At 36.7% G+C, this 20,597-nt stretch overlaps 2 protein-coding genes across 3 annotated transcripts; one reads left to right on the forward strand and one right to left on the reverse strand.

Moving 5' to 3' along the window:
- The first annotated feature begins 1,286 nt into the window (after positions 1-1,286).
- On the forward strand, positions 1,287-12,799 carry klc3 (kinesin light chain 3). 2 transcript variants are annotated; one of them, XM_051129540.1, is made up of 14 exons: positions 1,287-1,503; positions 3,591-3,623; positions 4,462-4,687; positions 4,765-4,995; positions 6,425-6,500; positions 6,697-6,922; positions 7,577-7,664; positions 7,796-7,897; positions 8,258-8,431; positions 9,221-9,320; positions 9,405-9,454; positions 9,537-9,667; positions 9,756-9,822; positions 10,149-12,799. In XM_051129540.1, exons 3-14 carry the CDS (start codon positions 4,478-4,480, stop codon positions 10,233-10,235), a joined length of 1,542 nt encoding a protein of 513 aa, XP_050985497.1. In that variant the 5' UTR covers positions 1,287-1,503; positions 3,591-3,623; positions 4,462-4,477; the 3' UTR covers positions 10,236-12,799. The 2 variants fall into 2 exon arrangements, with proteins under 2 accessions (XP_050985497.1, XP_050985498.1); XM_051129541.1 differs by lacking the exon at positions 3,591-3,623.
- ercc2 (excision repair cross-complementation group 2) lies at positions 12,717-20,330 on the reverse strand. Its single transcript, XM_051129538.1, has 23 exons — positions 20,183-20,330; positions 19,952-20,051; positions 19,337-19,414; positions 19,171-19,233; positions 18,957-19,070; positions 18,747-18,863; positions 18,421-18,537; positions 18,213-18,336; positions 18,030-18,126; positions 17,799-17,932; positions 17,287-17,455; positions 17,058-17,176; positions 15,749-15,818; positions 15,571-15,640; positions 15,161-15,262; positions 14,692-14,755; positions 14,479-14,600; positions 14,301-14,393; positions 14,105-14,177; positions 13,591-13,661; positions 13,350-13,493; positions 13,137-13,280; positions 12,717-12,929 (listed from the first exon to the last, which is right to left on the reverse strand). Exons 1-23 carry the CDS (start codon positions 20,185-20,187, stop codon positions 12,837-12,839), a joined length of 2,283 nt encoding a protein of 760 aa, XP_050985495.1. The 5' UTR covers positions 20,188-20,330; the 3' UTR covers positions 12,717-12,836.
- Between the last annotated feature and the right edge of the window lie 267 nt (positions 20,331-20,597).

Genomic DNA, 20,597 nt, shown 5'->3' on the forward strand with positions numbered 1-20,597 from the left:
TTGTAAAATTCGCATTCGCATTCCTTCAACCAGCATTGATCCTTACTGCTAATTTACAAGTTCATAACCACATATTTAAGACCGGGAGTAATAGTTTAAAAATGTAATTGTTTAATTATTTTGTTGGAGAGTTGTAATCGGAAAGGCGTTGCAGTTAACAGCATTGAATTTCATAGATATATTAAATTTGAACTGACAATTTCAGACAGGAATGTCCTGACGTACAAATTAAATTCAGTAGTGCGACATAAACTGTTAAGTGTGGTTGAGCAGAGAAAACAGAGAGGGAGAGAGATAAAAAGGGGGTTTCAGTGGTTCTATTGACTTTGGTCTCATCACATTTAGAGATACAGATTAGCTCTCTCACTGTTTGAGAACATTGCCCTGCACTGGCCCAGCCAAGCTGCCCTTATTGGGAGTAGATCTGCCCCTGGCTCCTCTAGCAGCTGAACCATTAATCACTCCAGGCTCATATATCTGCCCACAGTTGCTCCATTGCTATCACGCTCCATCCACTTTATATCCCTGAACTCATTTTTCTTCTTAAATCACATTCTGGTTTTACCCTTTCCATGCAGTGTGCCAATGTTTCTTCCTTTTTCAGTTGCATTCTGCAACAGAAACTCTCAGTTCTGCACGCTCTGTATATGTTAAACCAAAGACGATTCCTAGATGCATCCTGATCTGCATGGTTCCTATCGTTAAGTTAAGCCTGTCTGATGGGTCCGAGGCTAATGCTGCTTATTTTACACACCCAGACAACACCCCCTCCTTCTTACCCCAACTCACCCTAAGCAGCTTTATTGACATTATGCCAACGTGGCGTCACAGAGAGACTCCTCCCTATCTAAAATGTGACTGTGTGATGCAAAAAACATATTTGCATTCACCTTTGCAGCAAGTAATGTGCAATGTTTTTGTTGCTCTACCTAGATGGTTTATCATCTTCATTACTAATGCACTATAATGTCCAAAAATGTTGTTTAGGTAGGCAACTCTTGTTAGGGTTGTTAATTATAATCACTCAATTAGTGTGTTCACTGTCATTTTCTGGGTGATGGGTACAGTACGATTATCTAACTGAAATGATTAAGAATTAACTATATTTTAATTTCATATCTGATTAAAGTGCATTTGTAAGTAGTCATCATGCCATCCTCCAAAATACCATTCTACTGTGCCTCATGCATTTGTTTATAATGCGATAATGCTCGGTTTGGCGCAGTTCAAAGCTGCGGCAGATAGGTGGCTTGTGGTCTCTCGCCACACGGCGCAGTCGCGGTAAATGGTGTGAACTGACGGATCAGGTAAACGGTGTTAATTCAGCCCGTCTGCGACGCAACAACAGGTGAATGAATGACCACGACGGAGACTCTATTTGGCTGTTACATCCATTAATAGCGACTACATCAAGGAAATAAAGATGTGAGGTGGACTATTTTAGTCGGAATTATCTGACTGTAAATTGGGACGCGTCGCGGCCACTTGTCCGAGTTACTGCAGGTAAATAAATATCGGCTATTGATACTCACTCACCGGCTGACAGTTTCTATACACGACCTGGGAGAGTAAACAGCTTTACAATGCGGTTTAATAGACTATTACACTGTCGTTTGGTTGTCAGTGTTAGTTTTTCATGTATTAGCCTTCGTTACACCTGCTAATCTGGTGAAAGTCAGCATGTTTAACAATTATCATCACTAAAAATGTACTTACTTAGCCATTTTATGGTGTCATTGTTTATAATAGGATATATTAATTCAGTTCAGCTTTGCAATTATATATACTTGTCACTTATATTTATATGTAAATACATCTGTACTTAAAACAGTTTCTTTGTTTACACAACACGTGTCTGGAAATAGACGATTCAGCCTCATATCAGAGATTTAACACTTTTAGTATTAAATTGACAGATCAAATAGATGACATTTATTCACCCTCATGTCAAACCAAATCTCCAAATTTGAATGACTTCTATCTTTTATGAAGTTTGTGAATTTTAGCTGACATTTTAGCTATTCTTTTCAATGTATTGACAGTAAACAACAATTATTGACAGCTGTCAAGCTCCAAAATGACAAAATGTGACTCCTGCTGTTCTGTATTTCAAGGCTTCTTAAGCCATACAATAGCTTTTTGGGTAACATTTTACAATAAGGTTCATTAGTTAACTACATAAGAATGAACAGTAACTCTACATCTTAGTTGTTAATTTACTAATGCGTTATTAAAATCACAATTTCAATGCGCTGTAAACTAACACAGACAAACAATGAACGACTGTATTAACATTAACAGCGATTAATAATAACTGTAATAAATGTGATGTCCATTGTTCATGTTAGTTGATACATTAACTAATGTTAATAAATGACACCTTATTGTAAAGTGTTGCTGCTTTTTGTAACAAACAGACTTAAGTTTAAGTTGTTATTCACTGAATTTTTTAATTGGAAGGCTTGGAATATACCACACTAGTCAAATGAAAACTGGTGAATCCTTTAAGTGTTGAAGTGGTGTCATTTTAAACATGTCAGAACTGAAGAGCTTTTCCAATAGCAGTAGCCAAAATTGAGAAATATAATTTGACACAACGTGCAAATCAGCCGTTAGTCGACTCCACCCTTTAAGCATGCCAAACTGGTATCTAATGCATTTATCACTGTTTTGTTGTTTTCTTAATTAATTGACCCTAAACCTATATATCCGTGTTGATGACCTCATCGGTCTGGCGTAAACATTAGCTCAGGCCTTTACCTCCCCAGAGAGATCTCTGTTTCTACCTGTAAACTGATTCTTACCTAGCAACCCTTCTGCTTGTTTTCATCTGCTGGGGTGGCAGAGACGCTTCACTTTTCTCTCTTAAAGGGATAGTTAACCCAAAAATGAAAATTTTGTCATCATTTACTCTCCCTGTATGAGTTTAGCTCTTATGTTGAACATAAAAGAAGATATTTTAAAGAATGCTGGTAATCAATCAGTTGATGGTTCCCATTGACTTTCTTAGTATTTCCTTCCCTACTGTGGAAGTCAGTGGGGACTAACAACTATTTTTAGTTTATCAGAATTCTTCAAAACATCGTTTTTTTGTGATCAGCATAAGAAAGAAACTTCTACAGGTTTGGAACAACATGAGGGTGAGTAAATGATGACAAAAGTTTCATTTTGGGGTGACCTTTTCCTTTGAGGCTGAAAGGGGTCTCTGCTTTTATTCCCTTAAAAATACACTGTAAAAAATCCATGAAATAGGACACAATGTACTGTATTAATATGAAGTAATTGTCTGTATTAATTTTTTAGTGAATTTTAGTAAAGTGTTTTTTATCATTTCATAAATATTTTGGTATATTGGCATATCACTGCACTGTTTTACGGTTACATTTTTCAGAAAATTAATTAATATTGTCTTGGCGGAAATTATATATTCTTTATTTTTTCTTTTCCAGTGTACAGTTGTTTTATTCTGTGTTGCATTCTCTTGTGCGTCCTGAAAAATATGCATATTGACCATTTGAACACATTGTGTTAGCACATTTAACTCTACATGTTGTTTTCCCATCTTTATTATGATTTTTCTTTCTTTGCAGCCAAATGATATCTTGCTTTTAGTGTGAATTAAGGTCAGTTTCTGAAATTCTATACTGTATGTGATATAAGTTTACCTGTGACCCTTTTCTTTTTGTTTGGTAGTTGTTTGTGTGGAGTTTGTCTACACATTTTTCAATACAATAATGTCTGTGTAAGTTTATGTAGCCAAAGTGTAGCAGAATGTGCTCTGCAAGTATCATTTTAATGCTCAGGCTTTTTATGCTGCATATAGCATAAAAAAGTATAAAATATGGAGAAAGGCAAGTGTGGAAACGTTCCTTTGTGTAAAAAAAGTGTAGAAGTGTTCCTTTAACCTTTTGTGACATAGAAGCAACATAAACACCCATTTGCACCAATTGTCTGAAAATTACTGTAGCTGAGCTTGTAGTAACTAAAGTCTCTTATGCTGAACAAGGTTGCATTTATTTGGTCAGAATGCAGTTAAACCGTAATGTTGTGAAATATTATTACAGTTTAAAATAACTGTTTTCTATTTTAATGTATTTTTAAGTGTAATTTATTCATGTGATTAATTGTTTGTTACTTTGATTCAAAAATTTAAAAGAACAGCATTTATTTGAAATTTTGTAACATTTTAAATGTTTTTACTTTTGCTCAGTTTATTGTGCGCGCAATAAAAGTATTCATTTCTTAAAAATAAATGTCCTCATATAACAAAATTGGGACTATGTGTATTTGAATGATCATTTGCATTGAAATACTCAATATAGTAACCCAGAAATCGTGTTACTTTCTGATAAGAACTACAGTTACACAGCAGAAATAGTGTGGAAAAAAGCCTTGGAGTCATGCTCAGTTTGCACATTAAATGCATGTTAATTAATAGTACATGCATATTTTCCTCTTCAGGGACTGAGTGTCAGACATGTTATCAGGGGAGGAAATCTTATGCAGCACCCAGCAGGTGATCGCAGGGCTGGAGGCCTTGCGTGGAGAGAACCGCACGCTGCTGGACAGCCTGCAGGAAACGCTCCAGAGCCAGACGTCCAGCGAGAGTGGCAGTCTGGAGCAGGAGAAGACCAACATCATTTTACAGTCTCTGGAGAGGATTGAACTGGGCCTAGGAGAGGCGCAAGTAAGTCATCTTCATTCACTTTCTGTCCCATTAAGAGCATTTCCACTCACCCTAGTCGCTATTTCCCGCTCATCCAGGTGATGATGGCGTTGTCGGCACACCTGGGCTCCTTGGAGGCAGAGAAGCAGAAGTTGCGTGCTCAGGTGCGGAGGTTGTGCCAGGAGAACCAGTGGCTGAGGGACGAGCTGGCCCGGGCCCAGCAGCAGCTACAGGAGCGGGAACAAGAAGTGGTTACTTTAGAGGAGCAGAACAGACACCTGCAGTTCATGAGCAGCATCCGCAAATACGACCACGAAGAGCTGCCTATGGTAAAGGTTCATCTTAAAAACATTCATATGCTGAATACATTTAGGTTCTTAGGCTAAGCATTTGTTCTAGCTTTGTGGATTTGAGCTTTTGTTTGTTTGTTTTTTTCAATAAGAAATTGGCAAACAGTTAAATGCACACAATTAAAAAATATTTAACCAAATTGATTGGAAATGTATGAAGGCCTATTTCCTCTACTGAATAAAAAATAAAAAAAAGTAATTGCAACTTTTTATCTCACAATTCTGACTTTATACCACACAACTGTGAGTTAAGTCAGAATTATAAGAAAAAAATTTGCAATTCTGGGTCTTTTTTCCCCCTCAGACTTTATAAATCACAAGTGCAAGTTTATATCTCACAATTCTGACTTTATTTCTCGCAATTGCAGGTTTATATCCCGCAATTTTGACTTTGTATCTTCCAATTCTGACTTAAAGGAGAAGTCCACTTCCAAAACAATGATTCACATATAATGTACTTACCCCATTGTCATCCAGGATGTTCATGTCTTTCTTTCTTCAGTCGTAAAGAAATTTTTTTGGAAAACATGTCAGCATTTTTCTTCATATGATGGACTAATATGGTGCCCCGATTTTGAACTTCTAAAATGCAGTTTAAATGCAGCTTCAAACGATCCCAAATGCGGTTGTAAACGATCCCAGCCGAGAAAGAAGGGCCTTATCTAGCATAACGATCGGCTATTTTAATAAAAATAATACAGTTTATAAACTTTTTAATGTCAAACGCTCATCTTGTCTTACTCTGTCTTTTTCGGTTTATGACAGTTGTAAGAAAGGTATGACGAAAAACTCCCATCTCATGTTCTCCCTCAACTTCAGAATCGTCCTAATGTATGTGCTTGGCACACAGGTAAAACAATGCCATCTGTACAAATGTCATATAATAAGGAGGAAAAAAAATGCATTGCATGACATAAAGTCAGTCTGAAGAAAAGGTTGATATTAGAAACATCAACACTTTGGACATAAAAGTACCATAAGTTAAAATAACACCCACCTTTTTGACTTGAAGGCCCCCACTCACTTCCATATAAACAGATATTTCTGTCTTTGTATTGTAATTATGACAGCTGCTTGGTTTCAAATCTTTTTTTATTAACAAAAATCTATTAGTATTTAAATATTAAAGGGATAGTTTACCCAAAAATGAAAAAGTATTCTTGTAGCTTTATAAAATTAAGGTTGAACCACTGATGTTACATGGAAAATTTTATCCATGTCCTTACTACCTTTCTGGGCCTTGAAAATTTCAGTTGCATTGCTGTCTATTCAGAGTCAGAAAGCTATTGGATTTCATCAAAAATATCTTAATTTGTGTTCATTTGTGTAATTTGTGTTGGGAGCCACTGGTCTAAAGGCTGTTTAAAATATTAAATCGTCATATGTTCATGCTAATTATTTCTTACAGGAGGATAAGGCTTCTACTTCAGGGAAGGAGTCCCTTGATGATCTCTTTCCTACTGAAGAAGAGGAGCAATCACACAGTACGGCACTCCTCACAGACTACAGCTGTTCCTCTACACATTTGTTTAGAGTTTTTGCCATGTCAGCTGTTAGAGCAAGCAAAGGTTTATTTGATGCTAGATTTAGGGCAGTGTGAGATTTCAACAAGAGGAAATTGAGAAATGTCAAAAACTATGGGACCATGTGCACGTCTCATCGCAACTCTTGTATTTGCAGTGTCTCAGCCACACAGTAGTGCCGCTGCAGCTGCCCAGCAAGGAGGATATGAGATCCCTGCCCGACTCCGAACTCTCCACAACCTGGTGATCCAGTACGCCTCTCAGGGCCGCTATGAGGTGGCTGTGCCACTCTGCAAGCAAGCTCTGGAGGACCTGGAGAAATCCTCAGGCCACAGTCATCCGGATGTTGCTACCATGCTCAATATCCTGGCTTTAGTGTACAGGTCAGTTCTGTAGAACATCACAAATTCATTTAACCTTAAAGGTATAGTTCACACAGAAATTAAAATTCTGTGGTTAATTACTCACCCTTATGTCATTGCAAATCCATAATACCTTTGTTCATCTTCAAACACAAAGTAAGATATTTTTGATGAAATCCAAGAGCTTTCTGACCCTGAATAAACAGCAACACAACTGACACGTTCGAGGCCCAGAAAGATAGTAAGAACATTGTTAAAATAGTCCATCAGTAGTTCAGCCTTAATTTATGAAACAAGGATGAGAAGACGTTGAATGAAGTTGTTATTTTTGTTTTCTTTACGCACAAAAAGTATTCTCGTGGCTACATAAAATTACGGTTGAACAACTGATGTCACATGGACTATTTTAACAATGTCTTTACTACCTTTCTTGTTCTTGAACGAGTCAGTTGCGTAGCTGTCTATGCACTTAGAAAGCTCTCAGATTTCATTAAAAATATCTTAATTTGTGTTCCGAAGACGAACGAAGGTCTTACGGGTTTGGAACGACACGAGGGTGAGTAATTAATGACAGAATTTTCATTTTTGGGTAAACTATCCCTTTAAATGTAAATAGAATTATTATCTGTATTAAATTATAATCGTAATAAATAACATTAATATTATGCTTCACAGGGATCAAAACAAATACAAGGAAGCTGCCAATCTCCTAAATGATGCATTGGCCATCCGTGAGAAGACGCTAGGCATGGACCATCCAGCAGTATGTACTGTTTGAAGACGTAATGTGTTACTGTAATAGTTTGCTTTTTATTCTTTGGAAAGTCAATAAAGTCACATATGCAATCTACGTACATTAGGTTCCTTGGCTTGAGCTTATCTTTGTGTTTGTAGGTGGCAGCTACTCTGAATAATCTGGCTGTGTTGTATGGAAAAAGGGGGAAGTATAAAGAGGCAGAGCCGCTGTGTAAAAGAGCTCTGGAGATCAGAGAAAAGGTACTGACACAAAAGAGTCAATGGTAATCCCACCTGTCCTTTCTATAACAGCTGTCAGATAAACTTATCTGTACACTACCGTTCAAATGCTTGGGGTCAGTATGATTTATAAATGTTGTTCTTCAAACTTCCTATTGCACAAAAATATTAAGTAGCACAACTGTTTTCAACACTGGTAATATTTAGAAATGTGTCTTGAGTAGCAAATCATCATATTATAATGGTTTTATTTGTATCCAGTAAATCAAGAACAACTGCAAAACTCATGGAGCCCTTAAATATTATTTTGGCTTTGGAATCGAACAGGTTGAGAACCACTGGTCTAGTTTAAATATCTTGCCTATCTTTGTCTGTGGACAGGTGCTTGGGACAGATCACCCTGATGTAGCCAAGCAGCTGAATAACTTAGCCCTCCTATGCCAGAACCAGGGCAAATACCAAGAGGTGGAGCAGTACTATGAACGTGCGCTGCACATTTACCAAAGCCAGCTGGGTCCAGACGATGCCAACGTGGCCAAGACCAAGAATAACCTGGTCAGGATAGGAAATGAGTTTCTTTGTCAAATGCTAGTGTTTTAATAATGATAGTAGTAGTACAGGTAAAGCCAAAAGTTTACATACACCTTGCAGAATCTGCAAAATGTTAATTATTTTAAGGGATCATACAAAATGTAGGTTATTTTGTAAGGTTCAAACAAGGAAAAACGATGCATTAAGAGCCGGGGGGTGAAAACTTTTGAACCAAATTTCTTATTTTGTCTAAATATCATATTTTTTTCATTTAGTACTGTCCTTTAGTCTACAGAAGATAAGATGTTTTACAGAAGACAAAATACAATTTACTCTGATCGTCAAATTTCAAAAGTTTTCACCCCCTGGCTCTTAATGCATTGTGTTTCCTTCTGAAGCATCAGTGAGTGTTTGAACCTTCTGTAACTGAGTCCCTCAGTTGTCGTCAGTTTGAAAAGATGAATCTGAAAATCATACAGTCATTGTTGGAAAGGGTTCAAATGCACAAAAGTGCTGAAAAACCAAGGAATTTGTGGAACCTGAAGGATTTTTCTGAAGAACAAGTGGCTGAAAAACTTTTGAACGTGATCATTTTTTTGAATTCAGCTATTATTTTCTTTTGTGGACTATATGTAAACATCTTTTACGTGAAATATCTTCTTATTCAGGTCAGTATTAAGTAAAAAATAACATGCATTTTGTATGATCCCCCTTATTTTGGTAAAATAATTAATTATTAGTAGATTCTGTAAACTTTTGACTTCAGCTGTATATTATGCATGTTATATGATATAACATTAATGTGCTCTTCAGGCCTCCTGTTACCTCAAGCAGGGGAAATACAGGCAAGCTGAGGCTCTTTATAAAGAGATTCTGACTCGTGCTCATGAGAAGGAGTTTGGCTCAGTGGAGGGTAAAATAAATTTTCTATATACCGTAGTTCGACCTACTAAACATAGTTGTTCTATAGTAAATTCATATTTTCACATCTATAAAGGGGACGGGCGGCCCGTTTGGATACATACAGAGGAGGGAAGCTCTAGACAGGTATGTTTTTTATCTAAATATGTATGTTTTATGAGGAGGAGTAGGTTTTTAATGTACATTTTCTTCTGTGTGTGTACTATAGGATGGTCTGGGAAGTCTGAAACGCAGCGGATCGTTTACCAAGCTCCGGGAATCCATAAGACGAAGCAGTGAAAAACTTGTTCGGAAACTAAAAGGAGTTGGAACGCAGGAAACAGCCCCTCGAGCTGCTGGGTAATGATATTCTGCATATTGTTCAGCTCTCATCACTTTTTATGTAGAAGAGAGCAGTATTTTTAACTACTCATTTATTTTTAAACAGGATGAAGAGAGCCAATTCTCTTAATGTGCTTAATGTCGGTCTCAAAGAGAGCCAAGAGACTGCTATGGTAAGCGTTAAGTCTTTGCTCTTCAATTTGCTCAAGTATTTATATTCAGTAAGGCTGCATTTATTTGAGCAAGTATCAAGTAATCATTTATTACTTGATAGACAGTAAAAACTTACGTGTTTTCTATTTGAATATATTTTAAAACGTAATCTTCTTCTGTGATGGCAAAGCTGAATATTCAGCATCCTTACTCCAGTCTTCAGTGTCACATGATCCTTCAGAAATCATTCTAATATGATGATTAATAATGTTGAAGACAGTAGTGCTGCTTAATATTTTTGTGGCAGCTGTGATACAGATAATGAAAGTCTATTTTGTCTTTTCAGAAGCCCAAGAGGCTGACAGACGCTCGCGGTTTAAGTTCCAGCACGCAGAGTTTAGCCCGCCGTGCATCTCTAAACAGTGACAGCTAACTTTCAGCTCAACATATGACATCAGGACTTTGGGGCAATGGAGAGATGTCAACCTCACATCTGGTTGGTCTGTAATGACTGCGGAGATCATATATGACAATAATGTGAGGAATAGTACGTTACAATGAACGCAGGCCTGCCTGAGACACACTTTAAAGGAGTCTGTTAAAGTGCTCCTGGAAAAGGAAACACTTTGGCTTTACAAAAAGCCCTTTTTTACAAGATAAAATGTATAATTTATTGCATTTTAAAGTTAGGACCATATTGAGGTTTTGATAATCAGACTATCTAATATTACCACAGCTTTTCCACAAAAAGGTGGTCACATTTACATTTTTGTTCAGGCAAAATCCAGCCACTTCAATAGGAATCCATGCAATCGGGAGTTTTGTGTAAGGGCTCCATGCAGATTTCACTCATGGTCATGTAAATTTGCCACGTTGACCAGCAGAATGTTGTTACTATGAAAGTCTTTATTTCGTGAGCTTCATGCATCACTACATTATTGACAGTGGACCTTGCCTGTTAAATTTCTCTGAAATGTCGCTGATGTGACCACACCTTAGTATGGAAGCCCATTTCTGCCACCGAATAAAAAATAAAAAAAGGTAATTGTGACATTTTTCTCACAATTCTGCTTTTTAAGTCAGAATTACGAGATGTAAACTCGCAGTTCTGAGAAATGAAGTCAGAACTGCATGAGATAAACTGCCCTCCAAAGGTTTGGAAACACCCTTGGCAAAGTGTGGTTTTGGATGATATCAGCATAAATCCTTATCATTTTTTGGTGCAAATGACATTATCATTGAAGAGCAGCAATAATAATTTTCATTTTGATTACATAATAATGGCAATATTTACATGTCAAAGCCAGACATGCCCCTTTGCCAGCTGTGATGCCTGGTTACTGGTTTAAACTTGGCCCAGGTTTTTAAAAGATTTTTGGGTCAGCACACCTTAATAGCTTCAACAATTGATTGCCAGTTAAGTTTACAATACAATGAATTTAGGCCCAGATTATGCAGAGCTGTAATAGCTGCTAATGGTGGATATTTTGATTAATCGAAAATGTTAGTTTTTTCTATGTATAAACTGTTTATGTAATAAAATATGTTTTCGTAGTTTGTGTTGTCCCTTATCAGTGCAAAAATTATCACAAATTAAAAAGGATTCATGCTAATATTGTCCAAAACGCCACTCTTCCAGGGCATTTCCAAACTTTTGGAGGGCAGTGTAAACTCACAATTCTAACTTTGCTCGGAAGAAATTGTGAGTTTGTCTCACAATTGTGACTTTGTAAGAATTGCGAGTTTACATCATGCAGTTCTGACTTCATTTCTCAGAATTGTGAAGTTAAATTCAATATAGTTTATATTAATTCTGAGGGGGGAAAAAAGTCAAAATTGTGAGTTTGTATCACAATTTATTTATTTATTTATATATTTTTTTGCCATTTTTGCCTTTATTATGATAGGACAGTATTCAGGCAGGGAGTAAAGTGTGAGAGAGAGGGGGGAGGGGATCAGTAAAGGTCCATGAACCGGGACTCAAACTCGGGATGCCAAAAGCTCAGCGACGCTATATAATGGTGCGCTGCTCACAAGGCTATTGGCGCCAATGTATCACAATTCAGAGAACAAAAAGTCAGAATTGTGTGAAAGTGTCCCAGTTACCTTTTTTTATTATTCAGTGGCGTAATCAAGCCTCCATACCTTAGCAATTAGAAAATTGTAGCATTATGTGACATACATTCCATGTCCTCAAGCCGCCATGCATTAGAATTATAGTATTGGAATTGAACAGTTTGCACTTAAATTTTCAAATCGCTTCTAATTGCACTTAACTCAAAAATTTCTAATAAATGGTTATGTAGGATGTTACATTCCAAAATGAATGAAACATTTGTTGTATATGCTAATTTGTACATTTAAGAGTTAATATCAACCAATTGTGGTACATACCTGTGCCTATAAAATAAGGGACTTTTGATTTTTCAATTTCAGACATGTTGTACATTATATATATGCATGCTGTGCTAATGCTTTAGTTTTAAGTACTTCTCAACACAATAAGAGATTTTATATGAGTGGAATATCAGGGTATAAGACTAATACACAGTATATAACTTGAATCTAGCTAATGAATGTAGTTACTAAGAGGTTAGATATCAATGAGCTGTTACATAATCTAAACTGTACGTGCTATATGGTTGAATCATGATACATATTCCATGATCTTAGGAAGTATACTGATATACTGAATGTTACTGATGGACCAAATAAAATTGTTCTACCTCTGTTAAAATTAAAATGTGTAAAAAGTGTTTTTGCATAACTAGGTGACTGACAGCTGATATGGCCCAATCAGTAGTTGGATCCAACTCCTGGTGTCCTCCAGTGGTTTCCCCTTGTGTTTGTGTGCCCTCTACAGCTGCTTTTGAGACAGCATGTTTCTCTCCGAACAGCAAAGAATGACACCGACTAAAGAAAAGCATTTATTAATGCTTCTAGGACTGTTGTAGAAAACACCATATTAAAGTAAAAATAAGAATACATATATACAAATCTGCCAGACTTTGTTTCTTCTGTTTGCTTTGAGACCTCAGGCTTGTTGAGCGATCTGAGCAATCTTCTTAAGCATGTCCTCAGACTGCAGTTGTTCCAGGGTCAGCAGAGACAGACCCAACTGATCCTCCTGCCACACAAACACCACATAAATAATAATCTAAGTACCTCACATCCTCATCCCTGCAAACAAATTGCGATCTCGCATTTTTGTGTATATATAATTTTAAATTTAGAAAAGACGAACTCTTAACTTTTTGAATGAACACACACTAAGCTTGAGAGGTTTAAATCATTGATGAGGAAGTTAATGTGGTCACTGGTGCGTTGACCTTACCCGTCTGAAGGGCTGGGCCATCTGTCGAAGAAAGTGCTTGGCTAACTGCACAGTCTCATCAGTGGTCAGATTTAGGCTTCCATCTGTAAGGTGTTCCTGGATCCAGCGGGGCAGCTTTCCTCGTTTATCCGCTCGTGCGTAACGCTGAGGGAAACACAACAATTAAACAACCAAGAAAGAAAAATCATGCTACTATCTCACCAGTTTACTTACCTTATCAGCGAAGATCATCAGGCCGTAGTCTGTTTTGCCTCGGATGGCTCTGCCCACACACTGAGCCGCGTGGCGCATCGCATCAAATGTCAGAAAATCATTTTCCCGGATTTGAAATTGGTCTCTGAGGTATTCCAACCTAGCCTGATTCAATCAAACAGGTCAGGGTATTATTATTTGTTACAAAATATATTGGAAATTAGAAATGTATTCGAGATCTGGGAGAAACCACTCTATGAACCTTGAGGATTCGGCTCTGGGTGTAAACGTAAGGCACTCCAAACATGATAACGGCACGACCAAAATGATGAACTGGGGGTTAAAAAGAAAAACTGATGAACAAATGTTAACACTTAATTGTTTGAAAGAATTTGCTAATTAAAAAAGGCTTCTGCAGGTCTTATGAAAGTCATTTTAAGACTTTGAACCACTGATGTCACACAGACTATTTTAACAATGTCTTTACTACCTTTCTGGGCCTTGAACGTGTCAGTTGCATTGCTGTCTATGCAGGGTCAGAAAGCTCTCGGATTTCATCAAAAATATCTTAATTTGTGTTCTGAGGATGAACGAAAGTCTTACGGGTTTGGAACAACATGAGGGTGAGGAATTATTGACAGAATTCTCCTTTTTTTGGTGAACTATCACTTTAAGACCATTCTAAAGTCTTAATTTATGAAAGGACGAATTACGACGAATTAAGACCTGCAGAAAACCTGTATAAAGAAACAGTTCAAAAAGGGACTAGTATCCACCAAAGTCAATCCCCTCTGACACTTTCCCTCTTGCCACTGAGAGCAGAATTGCTCCTCTGCCGTTCTCACAGGCCTGAAAGTGAAAGACAACACAAGTGATTACTTTAAAACAGGGCACTTAAAATAAAGTCAACATTACACAACACGATTACGGAAAATAGGATTAGGAAGCATTAAAAACCCAGTGTTTACTGACCTCCTGATACTTCTCCAGGGCCATGCTGGTCTCGGCTGCATCTTGGGTTTCTATGAAAATAAGCTTGTTTCTTTGGATGTTCTCAAGGATGCCCTATAAATCCAGTGAGAGAATGAGTTATGATTATCATAACAGCACTTTCAATAATCTGAGAAGGAATCACGTTGTTTCTTCATACCTGTTCATACCAGGAGGCTACAATGTTCTCCATGTAAATGTAGCTTGTGAAGAATGCAACGATTCCATCAGGAACGATGGCGGACATTTCCAGCAGCAGGTTTCCATAGTTGCGGATCACAGCTATGGGATGTATTTTAAATAAAATGGTTGTGTTTTAACTGTACTCGCAAAATGAAATTAATAATACAACCAAAAATACAAAACAGCTCACCAAAATCTTCTCTGGTCTCAAACTTGGAAGTCATCGCTACCTGATCATTCCCTCGACCAACAATCTGTTTTAGTAAAAGTTGGAATAACATAATAGTTTAAAATAGTTTAAAACACACACACAAACAGACACACAAACAGACACACAAACAGACACACACATACAATTAATAAATAAAAGGAAATACGGTACACTTCTGGAATTACACAGAATGAAATGTAATTACTAAATTTAATATATAAATACTCTTTCTCTTAAGCACCTTTGTCAGCAGAAATTTTGAGAATATTTTTGCCTATATGGGGGGGCTTTCAATACTGTGTTGGACAACAGGGGGCGTCTGAGTCAAAAAGGCTGAGAACCACAGATTTAATGTGTTTTTACACAACAATCATGCATTTCTTAATTCAATCAAGAATTTCAAATGGTAAACTACACACAGTTGGGTGGTATGCCAGTCATAACTCACAAGAGGGCACAGACAGGTTCGTGCCAGTGTCATGGTGAAAGATGCCATAGTGACTGGGCGGAAATCAAGGATGCGTGGGTAGATATCCAGTGGAGAGAGCGTCTGATTGGAGAGAGAATCAAAAAGATCTTAAATCACACTCAAAATAGTTTCTGAACCAACTGCAGAAGATTTAGTAAGCAATATTTGTGTTTTGCAAAAACACTACAAGTGTAGGCTACTAGTGTTGGATGAAAGGTTCCCCATTTTAAACCAATTAGCAAGCTAAAGCAAACCCATCATAAAGGCGGCCTGCATGCTTTAAGGTGAAAGTGGACTGTGTCTTACACAGATGGCATGAGTGTTACAGTAGGATTATAATGAAGAGATTATGGAAAGATGGGGCATATGGATTGAGGAGCGCAGCTTACCCCTGATGTGATAATGACTGACTGAAAGCGGCCAAACACTGGCTTTATGGCGATTGAGGGGTCCATGCAACTGTACAGAAAGAATCCAAATTTAGTGATAAAGCTAATAAACTGAATTTAAAAAGAGACATTTAATAGAAAATGCATGATAAATTGTATTAGAGCTGAATTAACACACCTGAAGTGAAGAACAGGATTTGCTATTGTTGGTGTTTTATCTTCAAAAGGCTCAATGATGATGGTGAAGCCTAAAAGAGAAAGATTACACTTAAGAACTCACTTTTAAAGGAAATCATTATTAGATTGAAAGGAGTTCGAGATATTAGAGGTGTTAAGGTGTGGTTACATTAGCTAAAAAAAAAATTCACATGCAAAAAAAAAAAAAAAAAAGGCCAAATTAGGCAGCTTTCTGTTGGTCAACATGTAGGGCCCTATGATTTCCATGATGCAGAATGGAATCGCAGAATCCAGTCATAAAAATGTAATTTACTGTTTAATGCCGAATGTCATGGAATTTGTCACATTTTGGATGAATAAATCAAAAGTAGGTCAGTGCGCTTAAATCAAAATGCGATATGGACTAGTGTTTGTGAATATTAAGCTGCAATATATATATATATATTAATTAGAGACATTTTTTATTATCAAAAATGAACAGAACCATTAAAATGGAACAGATTAATTAATGAAAAACAGAAATTTCGTAAAAATAAAACTGAATTTGAAAACGTATTTCATAGGGCCTTAAAAATGTACATTTTGTTAACATTTTATTTTTTTTAGTTTAATCATTTCAATTAATTAGACATGCTTTTTGATTAATTTTTTTATGTAACTATTAAAACAGAGTCTAGAAAAATTAAAATGACAAAAAAAAAAAAAAACGGGGAAAAAAAAAGAATTTGGAAAAAATAAAACATACAGTCAAACCAAAATTTATTCAGACACCTTCAATATTTCTCACATTTATAACTTTGATGGAAAGGTATATAATGGATTACAATTAACCAAAAATTCAGACAACTGTTAGTATAACAGTATTTAAACAACTATCAATAGTTTATTTACCAGTTACCGAGCAATGCTTAATTTTGTTCAATCAGTGGTGTAAAAAGGTTGCATTAGCAGTTAAAGAAAAAGCACTTAAGCAAAACATGGTCAGGTAAAAGTGTCTGAATAATTTTAGTCCCAAACAGTTATCAATTTTACTGGTAATCCAATGTATGAGGGATTTTTGGGTATAATATGTCACAGTTTACTTACTCCTGCAAAAAAAAAAAAAATCTGGTGTCTGTATAATTTTTGGTTTGACTATATTTCATAGGTCCCTGAATGTGGTTAATCCTTGTGACCAACTTAAGCCCACTGCAAAATAAGCGTAGGAAAATTGTTTGCCCTCACACAAAATTTCTAATCACATTTACTGGATTTCTCTTGTCCATATTCACAGAATTTGGTGGGTAAAGCACAGTACGAGGCTTTGTTACCTTTGCTGTAGGTGCTGACAAGTGTGGCAAAATGTGAGATCAGGGTAATGGCTGAGAAGTCAGCGATGTCGGCAATCTCCAGCGTCCTCAGCAGTGAGCGCAACCTCTCAGCACAAAATCTGAAAGTGGATTAAATATTTATTAAGTCTGTGGTAAATATGTTGCTTTATTACTTAATAATGACCCAAAGTAGGGTCGGGAGAAGAAACAAACTGATTCATTTACTCACCTCAGGGGTTTGCGATCAATGCAGACCTTCTCATAGATGTCTTTGAGGAACTGAGGAGCGCTCTCCTGCACCACATGATGGATCCGCAAACGTGCCTTTAGGTACTCGAGAAAGCGTTTCATAAAGCCAACAAAATGCTCTGCAGTGCGGATGCTGCCAGGTACAGCCTCTGTAGTGAATATATTTGGATAGTTAAACCGAATCAAAATACTGAAACAAGTGTAAAGCATAATTCCCACAAAAGAAGTCTGTTGAGTTTCATATCATAGAAGAGACTTTGTATTTTTATTGTTCAATCAGGATTTAAAGTATCTGGACATGTTCTGTTTGTCAAACAGGAAGAAGACTTTATACATCAGCTATAAATTACCATGGTTGAAAGCTATCACCAAAATATCATTTAAAAGTTACTTTTGAGAAATATGACATTGGTTTCCTATCTTATATATCTAATGAAGTGACACATTTTTGTGTGACTCAAATTAGGAGTTGCTGTAAATAATGAAACTGACCTTGGAGGATTTCATCTGGCAGAACTGGGTTGGACAGATAGATGTCAGTTTCTCTGGCAACATTTGCTTCTTTAAGACCCTCAACTAATCTCCTGTATTCTTCTCGGAGTTTGGCAGCATCTGTTTCCTTAATTCTTTAAAAGATCACAAGCAGAATGCAGGAAATTAAAGGCATTATTCATGTAGTAATAAAAAAAAAAAAAAATCACTCTCCCAATATTTTTTTCACACCTGCTAATGGTGTTTTGCAGGGTTTCCACATTTGTCTGACAGCGATCTAGTGTCCTCCTGGTAATGTTGACGCTCATGGAATCAATACACACATTATCTAGAAGAAACAATATCAGCTTAAATAACCATGATCTGTCCACAAGATATGGGTTATCATGACAAGAATTGCAATTTTCTACTCACCGATGTTGTGAGCCTCGTCGAACACAACCACAGATTTCTTTGCAAGCTCTTTCGACACCAGGTCTGCAATTTTTGGATCTAGTAAGTAATGGTAGCTGTACACTACAATGTTTGCGTGAAGAATCTGAAAGAAGAAACATATGAAAGCAACAACAATCAACTGCATGCATAGCAAAACATCCACCATACAAATCTAGCAAGTACTCACTGCATATCGTGCCAGGAAGTACGGACACCAGCCTTTTCTACGCCCAAAGTCTTTCAGATCATCCAAGTTATATATACCAGGGGGAATGGGCACCTGTCTGCCTACTGCATCAAATTTCTGCATACAGTGAATTGATTTTAATGTTAGTTAAAAATTTGATATTAAATACATTTACATGTAAGTTACTTTTCATGGATATGAAAATTTCATATTCCAGAATACAATAAAATGCATACAGGACATCAGGCCTTAAACAGAGTGACTTATGACTAAATTACACAGAAAAGGCCAAATGCTACTGCAAATGTTTGAGAAATGCTTCAAACCTCATAGAACTGGCAGACAGGTTGATTTGGGTTACTGTGATGCTGTGCTCGAATATACGATGCTGTCAGACTGTGACACTTTCCATCTACTTCTTTTCCAAAACGCAGAGAGCTCACCTGTAATCACACATTTACTTACACTTAATGAGATCACCTGTGCTAAAAAGTTACTGAAACCACAAATAAATCTGCTCATTTTGCAGCTTGCACCTCAGGATGAATGCACAGGTTTTTCCGTGAAGAAAGTGCCAGTGCAAGAAAGTCATTTTTCGTTTTGGTTTGCTTTGCATAATAATCCATTAGTTTCCTTAGCTCCTCCACAACCTGACAGGAGAACAGAGAGGTTACAGGAAATTAATTGATGAAAAGCATATTTGAAAAGCTAATTATAGTGGGTTATAAACTTGTATATAACGTTGAATACCTTCTCTATCTCAGGCACAGTGCGAGAGCAGTAGACAAGCTTGGTGACTTCCAAAGGGTAAGCCTGCAAGACGTGAAAATGTAAATCAAAAAATTTGCACAGTTATCATACTGTCATTATTGTGAAGTTTCAAGTTATATAACACAGTCAATCAGAAATTCCTCACCTTCTGGTAAGCAACAATGAGCGAAAGAAGAGAAATTGTTTTTCCTGTTCCTGAGGGCATCTCGAGAACTCCATGGCCCTTTGCACATACAATAAAAGTGTGAAACAATTAGAAAGATAGATAGATAGATAATCAGTTTCTTTGGGATTTTAAAATTATTTTTAACTTTCACTAGGTAATTTAAACGCCCCTGTTGTGAAAGGTAAAAATGAAAAAAAGTGTTGTCTCTCAAATTAATGCTCAATTAAACTGCATGCATGATTGATTGATTGAGCTTTATTATCCACCAATGTGTCAATTTTCCTTTCATCAAAACAAGTTACACACACAACTACAACACAATAATTATACCCATTCAACAATTTAAAAAACAAACTCTTACATAAGATGCTTACACTTACTGAATTCCATTCAATATTCTAATTGTCACTGGTATAATTCTAAAGAAATAATTCTATATAATCAGAAAGTGGCGTTTAAACCATTTAGCACAGTTTATAGCACATTACATTGCATGATACCTTAGGTACGGCGTGAAATGTCATGTCAGCTACTCATAATGTTAACATATTACATATATAACGATATTTGTTTAATAAATGTATTATAACGTACCTTAGCATCCAGCGTCCTCTTCAGCTCAAGCATGTACGAGTATTGTTCAGGATAAATATAGTCATACGGAAAGTAGACTAATAACCCGTCGATATTCAGCCTAAATGGATAAAAGAAGAATTACAGTAAAAAAAACTTATGTAAACTAAACAACGGTTTGGAGAACTACCAGTCTGCACATTTGCAGCAAAGGTACTAGTCCCCATACTGACATTTGACCGTTTTACTCACTTCATGTTTGCAGGTACTTATACTTTACAGCACTAAGGTGTTTCTCGTGGTCAGTTTTCTATAATTTTACACATGCATAGAGCTGTATATTTAACTGTCATATGTGTTACACAACAGACTTCTATCGACTTATCCAGGCGATTCTAGTAGCACGAAAAGCCGTCGCATCTAAAACGCGTAAGGTATTTTGCTTCCGTGATTGGTTGTTCCGAATGAAAACCCTCCCCAGTCTGTCATCTTATTGGATGATACGCATGTCAATTTAACTTTTTAGCGGAAGTACATTTAGCACCGTCGGGGTTAGACCCAAACAATCGAAAAGAAGTCCGGACATATTTTCGCAAAAAAATTATGTTCTGCCCGACTGGACTGGTTGTACTTTCCTGCCATCAGTTATTTGAAGAGTGTAGTGTAA

Source organism: Labeo rohita, chromosome 15 (genome assembly GCF_022985175.1).
Source record: "Labeo rohita strain BAU-BD-2019 chromosome 15, IGBB_LRoh.1.0, whole genome shotgun sequence".
In the NCBI taxonomy this organism is placed as follows: Eukaryota; Metazoa; Chordata; class Actinopteri; order Cypriniformes; family Cyprinidae; genus Labeo; species Labeo rohita.